Source organism: Xenopus laevis, chromosome 7S, assembly GCF_017654675.1.
Source record: "Xenopus laevis strain J_2021 chromosome 7S, Xenopus_laevis_v10.1, whole genome shotgun sequence".
NCBI classification, from domain to species: Eukaryota; Metazoa; Chordata; class Amphibia; order Anura; family Pipidae; genus Xenopus; species Xenopus laevis.
This window is the reverse complement of record NC_054384.1, coordinates 53661265-53676411: the sequence shown is the minus strand read 5'-3', so window position 1 is coordinate 53676411 and position 15147 is coordinate 53661265. Positions and strand designations below refer to the sequence as shown.

Sequence of the window (15147 nt, the reverse complement as noted above, 5' to 3'; positions counted from 1 at the left end):
GATAATATCTCTGCGTGTATTGCCGATCGTATGATTTTCAGAGGGAGACTGTCACTAGTGTTGTCAGACATAAGTATCGTACGATTGCCGTCAGGGGCAGAACATTGGGTGATCTGTTCTTATTTGATCGGAATGGTAAAGACTTTGATCTGAATGGTTAGTGGAGGGTCGGGAGATGGGAAAGTCCGATCGTACGTTGATTCGTACGATCGGATCTTTGCGTCTATGGCCAGCTTAAGGGCTGTACCAGGTCCATTGACTCTCAGCTGCTCGACAATTTCTTTACAATGGTTCAATTCCTCTGCCAATATCAATGTAAAGTATTTGTTTTACCAGATGTATTCATGCATAGCATCAAGTTATTAACTGTGCCATACATGCCTCAATATCGCGCTTTTGGATCTGTCTCCCTTCCTCTGCCCCTCCACTGGAGTAGCACAGTCCTTCCTTAGTAGCTGCTACCTCTTGGTGTGCTTTTGGATTAGCTCAGCTTCCAGCATGTACAACTATAACGAATCAACTGTTAAGATGCCCATTTGATCAACACCTCTATACAAAAGACTCCCTTGTTGCTGTGCTCCATCGGTGCATAATCTTCCAAAACTACATTTCTACATTGGACAGCTCTCTTAACTATGTGGCTACACCATTGGCCCATGCCCTTTAATTGTATCAACTTCAGCTTACTATATATGTTTCTACACACACACAGGAATCCCAACTGTTCCTCTGCCTTGGATCCCACTCTGGTGGATCTTGACATACATCATCTGTCTAGTGCACTTGATAAGCAGGCCCTATTTTAAAGGGGTTGTCCACCTTTGAGTTTTTTAATATGATGTAGAGAGTGATGTTCTGAGACAATTTGCAATTGGTTTTCATTTTTTATTATCTGTAGTCATTTAGTTTTTTTATTCAGCAGCTCTCCAGTTTGCAATTTCAGCAATCTGGTTGCTAGGGTCCAAATTACCCTTGCATAAGAGACTGGAATATAAGGGACTGAATAGAATTATGAGCCTTAACAAGTAGCAATAACAATAAATGTGTTTTTACACAGGTCAGTGAACCCCATTTGAAAGCTAGAAAGATTGGGAAGAAAAAGGCAAATAATTCAAAAACTATATAAAAAAAAAATAATTAAGACAAATTGAAAGCTTTCCCATTGTTTGCCTGCGTTATCTCCCTCAACCCGGTTTTTGGATTGGGTCAGATGCAACACCATGAATGCACCTGCTTTGAGTTAGCTGCCCCATTATGTATTGCATAAGATAAAATACCCAAGTACTCTTGCATTGGACGTCCCTCCATGAGTATGTTATAATTTTATCTGCTTTTTCACTGTAATCTACAAAGAAACAAACTTTTTGCTGGATCAGCATTTCCTTGGTGTGCCCTTGCATTGGAGTTTGTGTTCTTCACCCCCTTGAACTAAATGTTACCTTACACAAAAACCCCACACCTCTTAAAACTGATTCGTTCTCCAACTGTTTCTAAGAGGGTGACCTACCATTAATGCACTTACTTTGAATGTTTCCCCATAATGCTCTGTGGTTGAGTTGCTGCCTACGTTGTATCATTAAAGCCTCATCCTGCATTTTATGTACATGGGCCTTAAAGGGGTTGCTCACCTTTGAATAAACTTTTAGTATGATGTAGAGAGTGACCCGAGACAATGTGCAATTAGTTACGTTTTAATATTGAAAATACTGAAATATAAATAGAAAAGAACCTGAATAGAAACATAAGTAATAAAAAGTAGCAACAATACATTTGTAGCAGTATAAATGAGCTTGCTCCTATAAAAACTAAACGTTCTCGACCCAAACCACTTCAACCTTGGCATACTGCTCATACAAAAGCGCTCCAAAGACACTCACGTGCACTTGAGCGTCGCTGGCGCAAATCCCGTTCAGAATCAGACTTTTGGAGCTACAAATCTGCCCTGCGCTCCTTTAACACCAGCCTCTTCCAAGCCAAACAAACATATTTTACTTCACTCATTAACTCCCTTTCTAAAAAACCAGCACAACTTTTCTCCACCTTTAACACTCTCCTTTCCCCTTCTCCACCCCCTCCATGCACATCTGTCTCTGCTCAAGATATTGCTGAGCACTTCAAAAACAAAATTGACACTATCAGAAGGGACATTACACTACTCAACCCCCCTAGACTTCCACCACCCTCCCTCCACACTGCCCAGTCTCTCCTGTGCTCCTTCACCCCTGTCACTGATGAGGAAGTCTCAAAGCTTCTGGCCTCTTCTCACCTTACCACCTGCCGCTTGATCCAATTCCCTCAAAACTTCTCCGCAATACAATCCTTGTCTAATCAAAGCCTTAACTCACCTATTTAATCTTTCGCTCTCAACTGGACTGTTTCCTTCTCAACTAAAACATGCTCTTGTCACCCCCATTCTGAAAAAACCTCTCTTGATCCTCCAATCTTGACAACCTCCGACCTATCTCTCTGCTACCTTTTATCTCTAAACTACTTGAGCGCCTAGTCTACAACCGACTTACCTCATTCCTCTCTGACAATAACCTGCTGGACCCCTACAATCTGGTTTTAAGCCACAACACTCCACGGAAACTGCCCTGACTCGACTAACTAATGACTTTTAACCGCTAAAGCCAACAATCATTTCTCACTACTAATACTGCTTGACCTCTCAGCCGCATTTGACACTGTAGATCACCCTCTCCTCCTCCAGTCCTCCAGTCGCTTGGCCTTCGTGACACAGCCCTGTCCTGGTTCTCTTCTTACATCACCAATCGTTCCTTCAGTGTCTCCTACAATGGAGTATCATCTTCTCCCCTACCTCTTTCTGTTGGAGTTCCTCAAGGCTCTGTCCTGGGACCATTACTATTCTCCCTCTATACTTCCTCCCTTGGCAAATTAATAAATTCGTATGGTTTCCACTACCACCTCTATGCTGACGATACTCAGATCTATCTCTCATCTTCTGATCTCAACCCAGAACTCCTAACTCGCGTCTCCTCCTGCCTGTCCGCTATCTCTACCTGGATGTCGCAACGCTACCTTAGATTAAACCTCTCTAAAACTGAAATGGTTCTCTTTCCTCCAATTAACACCAGTAGCATCCCCGAAGTATCTATCATAGTTAACAATTCCACAATCACCCCCTCTCCCCAGGCCTGGTGCCTTGGGGTTATCCTAGATTCTGCCCTGTCATTCACTCCGCATATCCAATCACTTATTAAATCATGTCACTTCCACCTAAGGAACATATCCAAAATACGATCATTTATCACCCAAGACACTGCCAAAATTCTTATTCACTCTCTCATCATATCGCGTCTAGACTACTGCAACTCTCTTTTAATTGGCCTCCCCCTCCAGAGACTGTCACCTCTCCAGTCCATAATGAACACTGCTGCGAGGCTCATACACTCAGCAACCGCTCCTCCTCTGCCTCACCATTCTGTCAATCCTGCACTGGCTTCCGTTACCTTTCAGAATCAAATTCAAATTAATGACACTGACTTTCAAAGCACTTCACAACTCTGCTCCACCCTACATCTCTGAACTCATCTCTATATACTCACCCACTCGCTTACTACGCTCCTCTACTGACCTGCTACTCAACTCTTCTCTCATTACCTCCTCACATGCTCGCATTCAAGACTTTGGAAGGGCTGCACCCCTCCTCTGGAACGCTCTCCCACGGTCTGTCCGACTTTCTCCCAATCTTTCTGCTTTCAAAAAATCTCTAAAAACGCACTTCTTTCGAGAAGCCTACGCTCACTCTGCTTAACTACCAAACGCAACACCACATACAGTACCACATTTCTCACCCACTTACTTAGATTTTGCCCACTCCCACACCTTGTGTATTACTCCCTTCCCTTTAGACTGTATGCCTATGCATAGGGCCTTCCTCACCTCTTTGTACCTGTATTGATTGTGATGTTTGTTACTCCATATATTCTATATATGTAATTCATGTGATGTAGTTGTATAATCACATTTACTTTACAGTACAGTACAGTAATAGTACAGTAATATGTTGGCGCTATATAAATACATGCTAATAATAAATAAAAAAATAAAGCACTTGTTTTGAAATGGGGTAAATAAAAAGAAAGCAGCTTGTTTCTAAAAAAAAAATGTCTTTTTCAAGCAAACATCAGTTTTACTAGTGCAGAGCAACAGTACCTTTTTTTTTTACTACTTTAAAATACTTTCATTTTTTTGTGTTACTGTCGCTTTAAAGGTGAACCACACCTCCAATTACCTTCCTTTTCATTATATCAGCACAACCACTGGCACCTATTCACTAGGATTATTACCATTTGTTTGCTCGGTGACTTGAACGCAAATGTAACCCTACACCAGAACCCCACATTTCCCTAACGCGGCCCAGTTATACTGGATAAGGCGCAGTATGTTACCCACTCTAGCATAATATCACAAAGGGATAGCTTTTCATTGCCTTCCCATTCTTTCTGTGCTCTCACTTCCTGCAAGTGTTCTCTGCGCTTCCCTTATTGATCATGTGATGTCAGCGATTGCATTGGTCAGTTGCAGTGACAGGAAGTAGACGCTGTTATGCAGAAGGCAGCCAGTAGCAGGTAATTATAGGGCTAGAACGGGAATACAGACCGTAGAGATCTGGTGGGAGAATGGATTATTTATTATATATATATATCAGCATATAGATATCAGCATATATATATAACAGAAAAAGGTTGAACGTGTAATCGGCTAATTGTGCAGCAGTGCTGCGCGTTGTTGTTTTAACAGGCAGTTCCATTGTACGAGTCGACTGAGTGCAGTATGAAATACTGTAGGGGAATGCAAGTGATTGCAAGTTCTTATTGATTATTTCGTCGGATTTTTATAAATAATGTTGGTTTAATACTTATTAGTGCCCATTCCGAGATAAGCAAGCAGTGTATGGGTGAAGAGAAGAATGTGGAGTCAGGCTGTACTGATTGCATGTATTTAATTTGCATTAGAAAGTGACCCTGAATTCTCAAGTGATCTGCTAACCCCATGTCCACTGCAGAGGCCATTCAAAGTTGTCAGTGGAGCTCATTTACTAAACCTTGAAAACTTTTTCTCCAGTCTAGTAGTAACAACCATTTTAAAGATTTTCTTTCTTTATTCTGCCAATATGTTACTGCAAGAAAGGCAAAATACTATTTTGCTATTGTTTTAATATAAAAAAAAATTTGTGTTTTTTTTTTGTTACTTATTGATCTAAAGGGGGAAAGTGAAGCTACCCTTTGTTTGGTCCTTGTGAAGTAGATAGATATCCAATGCATAGATTTCTCTCTTTATCTGTGTAGCTGAATAACAAAAAACATAGTTTTTGTGTGTGATTAAAACATTAGTTCAAAAAGTATGTTCGGCCCAAGCCCTATTCATTGAATTGATGGTGACCAGAGTTGTATACTGCTCCTTTAAATAATAATAATCCACATCACTATTCATTGCATTGATGGTGACCAGGATGGTATACTGCCCCTTTAAATAGTAATCCACATGGCAGAGGAGGACCATTAGACACAGACATGAGTTATGTCTGATCGCTTCTTCTGTCACTGGCTAGACATCGTTCCAAGAGTGATATGAGTTGCATGGGTGGTCTGTAAAATATTGTGCCATACATTTGGTTTTAATATTACTATTGATGGCTGCAGGGTTTTGTGCACGGCAGATAGGGGAGTAATGTTGCTATGTTGATTGGGGGTAGACGTTAAAGGAAAAACAGGTCTAGCATTTTCCCACAATACTTAGCCACAAGTACCCCATTGATTTATTAGGTTGCACAATATTTATATAGATGTTATCATGTATGTGTATATATATATATATATATATATATATATATATATATATATATATATATATATATATATATATGATCATTATCTCGTGTTAAATTAAGATTACAGATTAAAGTAATCTGTATCTGTGCATATTGCTATTCACTTTGTGTCAGATTAGCCAATGATCTTACACTTTTTTGGTTCCATAAACAATTTTTTAAAATTATTTTTCTATCTAGATGGAAGGATGACCACCCTGACCCGTCAAGATCTGAACTTTGGACAGGGTAAAAAAAATATTTTTTTAAAAAACAATATTGTTCACTGTATAGTGAGGTACAGTTTATGGCATGGTATATTTTTTTTGTAAAACATCAGCAAGATGAGCCATCTACTAAAGGTGCCTACAGTTAAACATCCCCTTATGTTATCAAGGTCTCTTTCTGTGGTCTTGGTATCAAAAGTGTTGGCTAGCTGGGCTTGACTGGAAATTTTAAACGCAACCTGTGGATACTTACTACTTTATTAACAGAGGCACCAATCTTTGCACTAGTTGATGTAGTTCACACTGATGGGGAACAGGTGCTGTAGGTGCATACGTGCAAGCAGGTGGGATTTGGCACATAGCTCTCAAATAAACATCTGCCCTTGGCGAATACTAAACTGCACTGTTTACACATGTGCAAATTCAAAATCATAAAATTAATGATTTACTGGATATCTTTGATCATGCAGATAGAGAGATGTTAGACAGCCTGCTTCTTGTTTGGTATAGGTATGGGATCTGTTATGCGGAAACCGATTATCCAGAAAGTTATATCACCCCTTAACCACCTACTCTCCAGCATGAATAACCCCAACTTGGCCCGTCTTTCCTCATAGCTAAGATTTTACATACCTTTTACCAGCTTAGTTGCCCTTCTCTGTAATTCTTTGTCATAATAAAACAGTACCTTGTACTTGATCCCATCTAAGATATAATTAGTCCTTATTGGAAGTAAAACCAGCCTACCGGGTTTATTTAATGTTTATATGATTTTCTAGTAGACTTAAGGTATGAAGATCCTAATTACAGAAAGATACATTATCCAGAAAACTCCAAGTCCCCAGCATTCTGTATAACAGGTCCCATACCTGTATCATATAATTCATCCAAGGCTGTACATATCATGCTAAGATTTCATATTTCATTTATTTTGACCTTCTGACTACTTTTTATAAAATCTGAATCTTCTTTTCCCTTAGTTGTTGCAGATATATTGTGTGAATTTCTAGAGGTGGCTGTTCATCTAATCCTTTATGTCAGAGAGGTTTATCCTACTGGGATCTTCCAAAAGAGAAAGAAATATAATGTCCCAGTACAGGTAAATGACAAGCAGCTTTTGTGGTCATGTTTATTATAGGGATGCACCGAATCCAGAATTTGGTTCGGGATTCAGCCAGGATTCGGGCTTTTTCAGCAGGATTTGACCGAATCCTTCTGCCAGGCCGAACCGAATCCAAATTTGCATATGCAAATTAGGGGCGGGGAGGGAAACTGCGTGACTTTTTGTCACAAAAGAAGGAAGTAAAAAAAAATCCCCTTCCCACCCCTAATTTGCATATGCAAATTAGTATTCGGTTCGGTCCGAATACAAAATAGTGGATTCGGTGAATCCCTAGTTTATTATCTAAACTACAAGTAATTAATTTATACCATTGGTAATATGGTACTGTGTCGAAAAAGACCAGCAGTTCAATAAGTAGGTTCCAAAAATCTGAGTCCACCACCAAAGAATCATCATTAAACATCAGCATTTATTAAATAAAAAACAAATGTGTATTTTCCTTTACCATTTGTAAGATCCAAATGGTAACACAGGTGTGCGCCTAATAAACTGTGTCACTTGTGTTTCTTTTAACAACTCATTTCAGAAAGCTACTTATCTGTACTTATCTATTAAGTGTTGTTAAAACCGATTACATTAAAAATACGGTGTGGTGGTCCATGTTACAAAAAGACCCTGTGTTTGAAAACCCCCAGATCCCAGATCTCTTTTTGATAATCTGTTCAATAGATGCACATTTGAGAAATCTTTACCAAAGCTAAACCAGGTAGTGACAGCACCATGTGAGAAACAGCATATTAAACTAACATCAGTAAGAGACAAAGCAGCATCTGCATACAGGATTCTGAAGGTTCAGAAGGCAACAGTGTTTAAAACCTACAGTCAATCTGGAATTATTACCCATGTGTAAATATTCTGTTTTGCAGGTGTTTCACCTATTTTGCAATTTGCACAGGCTCCAACAAGATGCAAGACAGATACTGTATGCATGCACATACCATTCAAAGAAATGTTTAAAAAGGAACATGCAAAACCTGTTGAACACGTCAAGACTATATGGGATCATAAGAAACTTAAAGAATAGTTGTCAGAGTGCAGATGTTGTTATAAGGAGAACTAAAGCTCAAAAGAGGGTCTAGGAATATTATACCATATATTTTGGCTTCTGTACCCACCTAAGGCCACCACAACCTGTTAGCAATAAAGATCTGTACCTCCGAAAATGTCCAGGTAGCATATAACAATATCTGTTATTCAATTGTTCATGGGCCCCTGTTAAAATAATGTAATCAACCTTTTAATTTGATGTGGGTTGATAAACCATGGAGTTGGCCCTGGGGTTTAAGTATTTGTTTTGTACTATTAATGTATTGGTCAAATCAACTCTCTTAACATTTGGATGTTGCCTCCTTTTCTCCTTATACATTGTTATTTAGATGTCATGTCACCCTGAATTGAATCGTTACATCCAGGACACTCTTCACTGTGTAAAACCTCTCATTGAGAAGGTGAGATGTGTATGTGTGAGAGTGATTGTGAGCATGAGTGTATGTATATATAAAAATAGGTGTGTATTTCAGTGGTAATGGTTTCATGAAGTTAATGGTTTTAGTATGGTTTCATTTGATACTCTCAGCCTGGTAAGAGAGGAGGTCTCCTAAAGCAGCTGTTAAAGGAAAACTATACCCCCAAAATGAACACTTAAGCAACAGATAGTTCATATCATATTAAGTGGCATATTAAAGAATCTTACCATACTGGAATATATATTTAAGTAAATATTGCCCTTTTACATCTCTTGCCTTGAGCCACCACTTCGTGATGGTCTCTGTGCTGTCTCAGAGATCACCTAACCAGAAATACTACAACTCTAACTGTAACAGGAAGGAGTGTGGAAGCAAAAGACACAACTCTGTCCAGGCCTGGATTTGCGGCAAGGCCGCATAGGCCCGGGCCTAGGGCGGCAAAAAAATAGGGGAGGCATGCCGCCCAGCCGCATTATGGGGACGTGTGCGTCCCCATGCAATTACAGCAGCTGCGCCGGCGTTTTTTCGCCGGCGCACTGGGAAGGGGAGGTGAGGTGGTCGGACCGCGTGGCCGCCTGGTCGGACCGCGCGGCCTAGGGGCGCCCGACATTGAAATCCAGCGCTGACTCTGTCTGTTAATTGGCTCATGTGATCTAACATGTATGGTTTGTTTGTGAGTACAGTGAATCCTACGATCCCAGGGGGCTGCAATATCTTTTTATAGAGACCTACATTGTTTGGGGGGTATAGTTTTCCTTTAATGTATATTTGTATTTTTGTGAGCACAATGTACATTAAGGGGCATCAAAGTTTTTTTTGGGTCTAATAGGTCTGTTTTCGATCGAATAGGTCCATCTTCGCCCGAATGCATATAGTTTGAATCAAATTAATAGCACATTCAATCAAATTATATTCGAAGTCCTTCCCAAAAAAGTCCACCAATTGACTCCAAATGGGTTCTAGGAAGTGCCACATAGGCTAAAACAGCAAATCTGCAGGTTTTAGATGGTGAATGGTCGAGGCCAAATTGTTAAAGAGACAGTACATGATAGATTTCTAAATTCGAATTTTCAAATTTTTTTCAAAATCGAATTTGGACTATTTCCTAGTCGAAGTACACAAAAAATAGCTCGAAATTCTAATATTTTTCATTCGAAAATTCACCTCGACCTTTGATAAATCTGCCCCTAAAAGTTACCTATAGGTCGTGTTGATCATTTTTTGCTGAGAGGTTTGTTCTTGTAAGCAATGGTTAGTTGAAGTTTCTAAACCTGACTGTTTTGCCAATCTGACTGTCCCATCTCAGCCTGTCAGTTAAAGTTTCCAATGCTAACACTCCTGCTGCACAAATATGGCAGCCCCCTCATACAGTGACATGGGACATCAGACAGGTAACATTGGTCAAATACTTTATGGCAAAGTTATAAGTGGCTTTCAAAGGCAATTTTATGATGGATGTAAAAAGGAGTTTAATTTCTGGTGTCAGTATCTCTTTAAGTTAACATTTAGTATGTTACAAAATGGCTCATTCTAAGCATCTTTTCAATTGGTCTTGATCATTTTATTTTATAGTTTTTTTTTAATTATTTGCCTTTTTGACTCTTTCCAGCTTTCAAATGGTGATCACTGACCATATTTAAAAAGTAAATGCCGTGTAAGGCTACAAATTATTATTGCTACTTTCTATTACTCCTCTTTCTATTGAGGCCTCTTCTATTCACATTTCAGTCTTTTATTCAAATCAAAGTGTGATTGCTAGGATAATTTGGATCCTACCAATCAGATTGCTGAAATTGCAAACTGGAAAGCTGCTGTATATATAACATTTAGTATGTTACAAAATGGCTCATTCTAAGCATCTTTTCAATTGGTCTTGATCATTTTATTTTATAGTTTTTTTTTAATTATTTGCCTTTTTGACTCTTTCCAGCTTTCAAATGGTGATCACTGACCATATTTAAAAAGTAAATGCCGTGTAAGACTACAAATTATTATTGCTACTTTCTATTACTCCTCTTTCTATTGAGGCCTCTTCTATTCACATTTTAGTCTTTTATTCAAATCAAAGTGTGATTGCTAGGATAATTTGGATCCTACCAATCAGATTGCTGAAATTGCAAACTGGAAAGCTGCTGTATATAAAGCTAAATAAACCACAAATAATAAAATTGTAAACCAATTGCAAATTGTCACAGAATATCACTCTCTACATCATACTAAAAGTTAACAACCCCCTTTAAGATGCTCTGCACCTAGTTCCCGATTTTCTGTTCAGTGCAGGGCCAGGCAGACACAGATTCAAGTGCTTTTTTAAATGAGCAGTGCACTTTTCTCTCTGCAGACTTAGTCTTTCTCTGTCTGCTTTTCTTATACTTGGTACCCACCTGTTAAGGTCATCAGTCAATGTGGAATTATATTACAGTAAATGAACTAATTGCTGTATTTCTTCTTATAAATTGCAGAATGATGTGGAGAAAGTGGTGGTAGTTATTCTAGATAAGGAACACCATCCCGTCGAGCGATTTGTCTTTGAAATTGCACAACCACCCTTGCTTTCTATCAGGTAATTTTTGTCTTTTACATTGACACTGACTATGTTTTATAAGGTTGTTATTAATAACTCTGCTGGTGTGTTGAGTACAACAGGGATCCTGTACAGGTGCTATTTTAATGTGTTTGCGGTAACCTTCCAAGTTTAGTACCAAATTGATGCAAATACATCTAGTGTTACCAGTGTGTGACCTAGTAGAGTACGCTATTGGACCTGTCTACAGACACACTAAATATTTACGAATGTACATTGTTCATAGTTAACAGTGAATGCCTACAGATTTGGTAAAAGAGATAAATGCAACAAAGAAGATAATGTTTCGGAAGGTTGAACGGTGGTTTTACTCCCCAAAACATTATCTTTTGCATTCTGTGGCCAAACAAAAGGATGATGCTTCCGTAAATAGCGAGTTATCTGAGCGGTTCCTAAATTGGAATTGCATTACAATAGTGATACCATGCCAGGTATCCAGGCAACATCTGCACCTCCACCAAAGCTTTTGCAAGTTAGTGTTTGGGTACACTTATACACACAATATTGGAGACTAAAGATGTTCGATTAAGATCATCCTACACAGGTGATTCTTGTATGACATTGCCTGAGCCATGTGCCTAAGCAAAATAAGAAAAGGTAAAATGATGACACAAGAAAGCAGTCTTTAGCTGATACCTAGCACTACTGGGTGTTGACTGACTATATTTTGATACATTAATGTGTGAAAGAATAGCTTTAAAATCACAAACTTCATATATTCATTGTACATCTTTTTTCCTTTTGCAGTTCTGATTCTCTGTTGTCTCACGTTGAGCAGTTACTCCGTGCCTTTATCCTGAAGATCAGTGTGTGCGATGCTGTCTTAGACAACAATCCCCCAGGTAAGATCTCTTGTTCAATGAATTATGCAGAGTGTAGTTGACTGAAGCCTGGCCCGAGGGTGTGCACTGTGCACAAGGAACAGATTTCTGTCAGAAAGCACTTGTATTGGCATTTTTTTGGCTAAACTCCACTTTTTTTGTTCAGTGATATGTGGATTTTATTAATTCTTGTCACTTTGTTTATTGGATGGATGCTGGAAGGATAAGCTTAATTCTTGTGAAAAAAAACCTTTGTGCCATAGGCCTACAAGTATTGTGTAGTGTTAAGCACACTTTTTTTTAAAGAAATATACATGTATATTGATGTATATCTGAGATTTTAATTTATTTACAATATAATTTTTTTAAATTACACATGAATTACCCATGTTAGTATTGAGCCTGCCTATAAACCAAGCATGCCTACTTTATTTGCGCATATGCTGCAACAGGTAGAAAGAAATAGGTAGTAAAAAAAAAATCCTTGGTAGTTTAGAAACTCTTTGTGGTGTGCAAGATAGCTTTTCTCATATTGATACTTCCATTAAATTGTATTAACAATAGGGGCTGTATTTTGAGTGAGTGAATGAAGTTAAAGTTCATCGTATTCCACCAGATAAAAATTCTACCACTCATCACCTCTATAATATATATATATATGTGTATATATATATATATATATATATATATATATATATATATATATATATATATATATATATATGTATATATATATATATATATATATAGGCATATATGTCAATGGCTGAAAGTGAGAATTCAGATCATTTAGAGGCATAGATATCAATGGGTGAAAGTGAGAATTCCTCATCCCATACAAATAAAAAGTAGTGGAATTTCACTGTGCTAAACTTTATTTAACATTTCATATATATGACCCTAAGCCTATCAACTATTTTTATGTTTGAATGTATTCTGTATAATTGTATAACATCAGACAACACCCTCCATACTCCCAAAATTTGATGTGAGAAAATACATTTTTTCTTGTTTGGTAGGCTGTACATTTACATTGCTTGTTCACACTAGAGAAGCTGCTACACGAAATATGGAGAAAATTCAAGTTATAAAGGTATGTATATGCGATTTCTAATCTCTTAAAGGAAGTGTTGAGTATAAAAATAAAAACTAGATAGGCTGTGCAAAATAAAAAATGTTACTAATATAGTTAGTCAGCCAAAAATATAATCTATCAAGGCTCGAGTGACTGGATGTGTAACAGAACAAAACAGTACTTCCTTTGCAGCTCTCTTGGTTTCCATTGATTGGTTACCAGGCAATAACCAATCAGTGACTTGAGGGGGGGCACGTGGGCCATACCTGTTTGCTTTTGAATCTGAGCTGCATGCTGAGGATCAATTGCAAATTTACTGAACAGTTATTTTCCGTGTGGCCCCCCTTCAAGTTGCTGACTAACTCAGAGTTAGAAAGCTGCAGAACAGGAAGTAGCGTTCTGACTATTATGTTGGATATCCAGCCATTATAGATTACATTTTTGGCTAACTAACTCTATTAGAAACATTTTTTATTTTACCCAGTTTTTATTTTTACACTGAACTGTTCCTTTAAGGAATGTTTTGCTAATATTCATTGAAATATTCTGTTCTCTTAGGATTTCCCATGGATCCTGGCAGATGAACAAGATGTACACATGCAGGAACCTCGACTTATACCGCTGAAGACAATGACCTCTGATATATTAAAGGTAAGCAGCATTCTGCAGAGAGAATGATTAGTACAGTTTGACGTGTGGTTAAAAAACGTTGCTTCCCAACTGTGGGGAAGGCCCAATGAAGAAAGAGGAGGGCAGCCTGAAAGCTGCTTCGGGTAGAGCGATTTATTACTGAATTGGATATCCTTGTAGCAAACAGACTGTTACAACTATGTTTGTATAAAAATATTTATGACCTTGTTATAAGTAAAGGGTGCCTAACTAAATGTTGGACCACAAAAAGTGCCTTAATCCAAGAAATCCGAAAACCTCTGGTATGGAAAAATACCTATATATGTGTATATATAGAAAAAGTAAAACAACACTGAAAATGAACTACAACTCAATACGATGTTAATTTTTTAGTGTTGTTACAATATATAGAAAGAGCCTTAATACAAAAACTAAAATATTGTTCTGCTTTGTAATATATTACTTTGGTATTGCAGATGCAGCTTTATGTAGAAGAAAGAGCACAAAAAAGTACTTGATGTTTTATCCAGATCTACACTTCTGCATTCACATACTGCTGAAGTGTTCTCTACATCAGCAACAGAAAACATCGAGCCATAAGACCGAATTGTGAATATCTTTACAGAATGATTCAGTGCTGTGTATGACATTTGTATTTTCAGATTGTCAGGAGAGGAGGCTAGATCTTGCCAATTTGCCCTTTTTTTAAATGTAGTGCTGCTTGTCTGTCAATGTTGTAGTGTATTATATTTTATGTACATTTTAAAGAGATCCTGCCTGGAGCACTGACCTTTGCCTTCATTTTTTTTATGATGCATATCAATTACAAAGGCAAAGTTATACATACAGACTTAATTTTAGAAGCTGTTCCACTGTGCTTATAATTTAACAAATTACAGTCCATGATATTGTGTAAGACACTAGATACTTATTGTTGATACCTTTGTGGAACAAATTATTCGGTTTAAGACATGTGTAGATAACAGCATTAAAAGTTGTCTGCCATTTGTGAGTTAGTGGCAAAATTATTTTTTTCCACAAACCTTCAGGGTAAAATAATGTTTCTCCACTGATGAGGCCACAGCATGTAACTAGACATCCGTCTAGATTTAGAGTTGGGTGTATGGTGCCCCCACATAAGGATGCAGGCAGTGAGCAAGGCAATTTTTTTATATATAAAAGTCTACCTGCAAGAGTTGCCTGACTGGGCATAACTATAGAAGGCTCAAAGAGTGTAAAGCTGACTTTAAATACTTTATAAAAAATTTTCTCTGTTATTTAATAAACATTTTTTTTTTCAATAAACCTTTAATAAATGATTCCTTTACTGAAAAAAGTTTATACTGCATAAAACAATCTTCATTTCATTTACCTTATTACATATATAT

At 37.8% G+C, this 15147-nt stretch overlaps 1 protein-coding gene across 2 annotated transcripts; it reads left to right on the top strand.

Annotated features, from left to right (window-relative positions):
• The first annotated feature begins 4338 nt into the window (after positions 1-4338).
• On the top strand, positions 4339-15115 carry mad2l2.S (mitotic arrest deficient 2 like 2 S homeolog). 2 transcript variants are annotated; one of them, XM_041570410.1, is made up of 9 exons: positions 4339-4592; positions 6035-6082; positions 7041-7159; positions 8560-8631; positions 11112-11212; positions 11981-12075; positions 13074-13147; positions 13688-13780; positions 14236-15064. In XM_041570410.1, exons 2-9 carry the CDS (start codon positions 6043-6045, stop codon positions 14275-14277), a joined length of 636 nt encoding a protein of 211 aa, XP_041426344.1. In that variant the 5' UTR covers positions 4339-4592; positions 6035-6042; the 3' UTR covers positions 14278-15064.
• Positions 15116-15147: the final 32 nt, after the last annotated feature.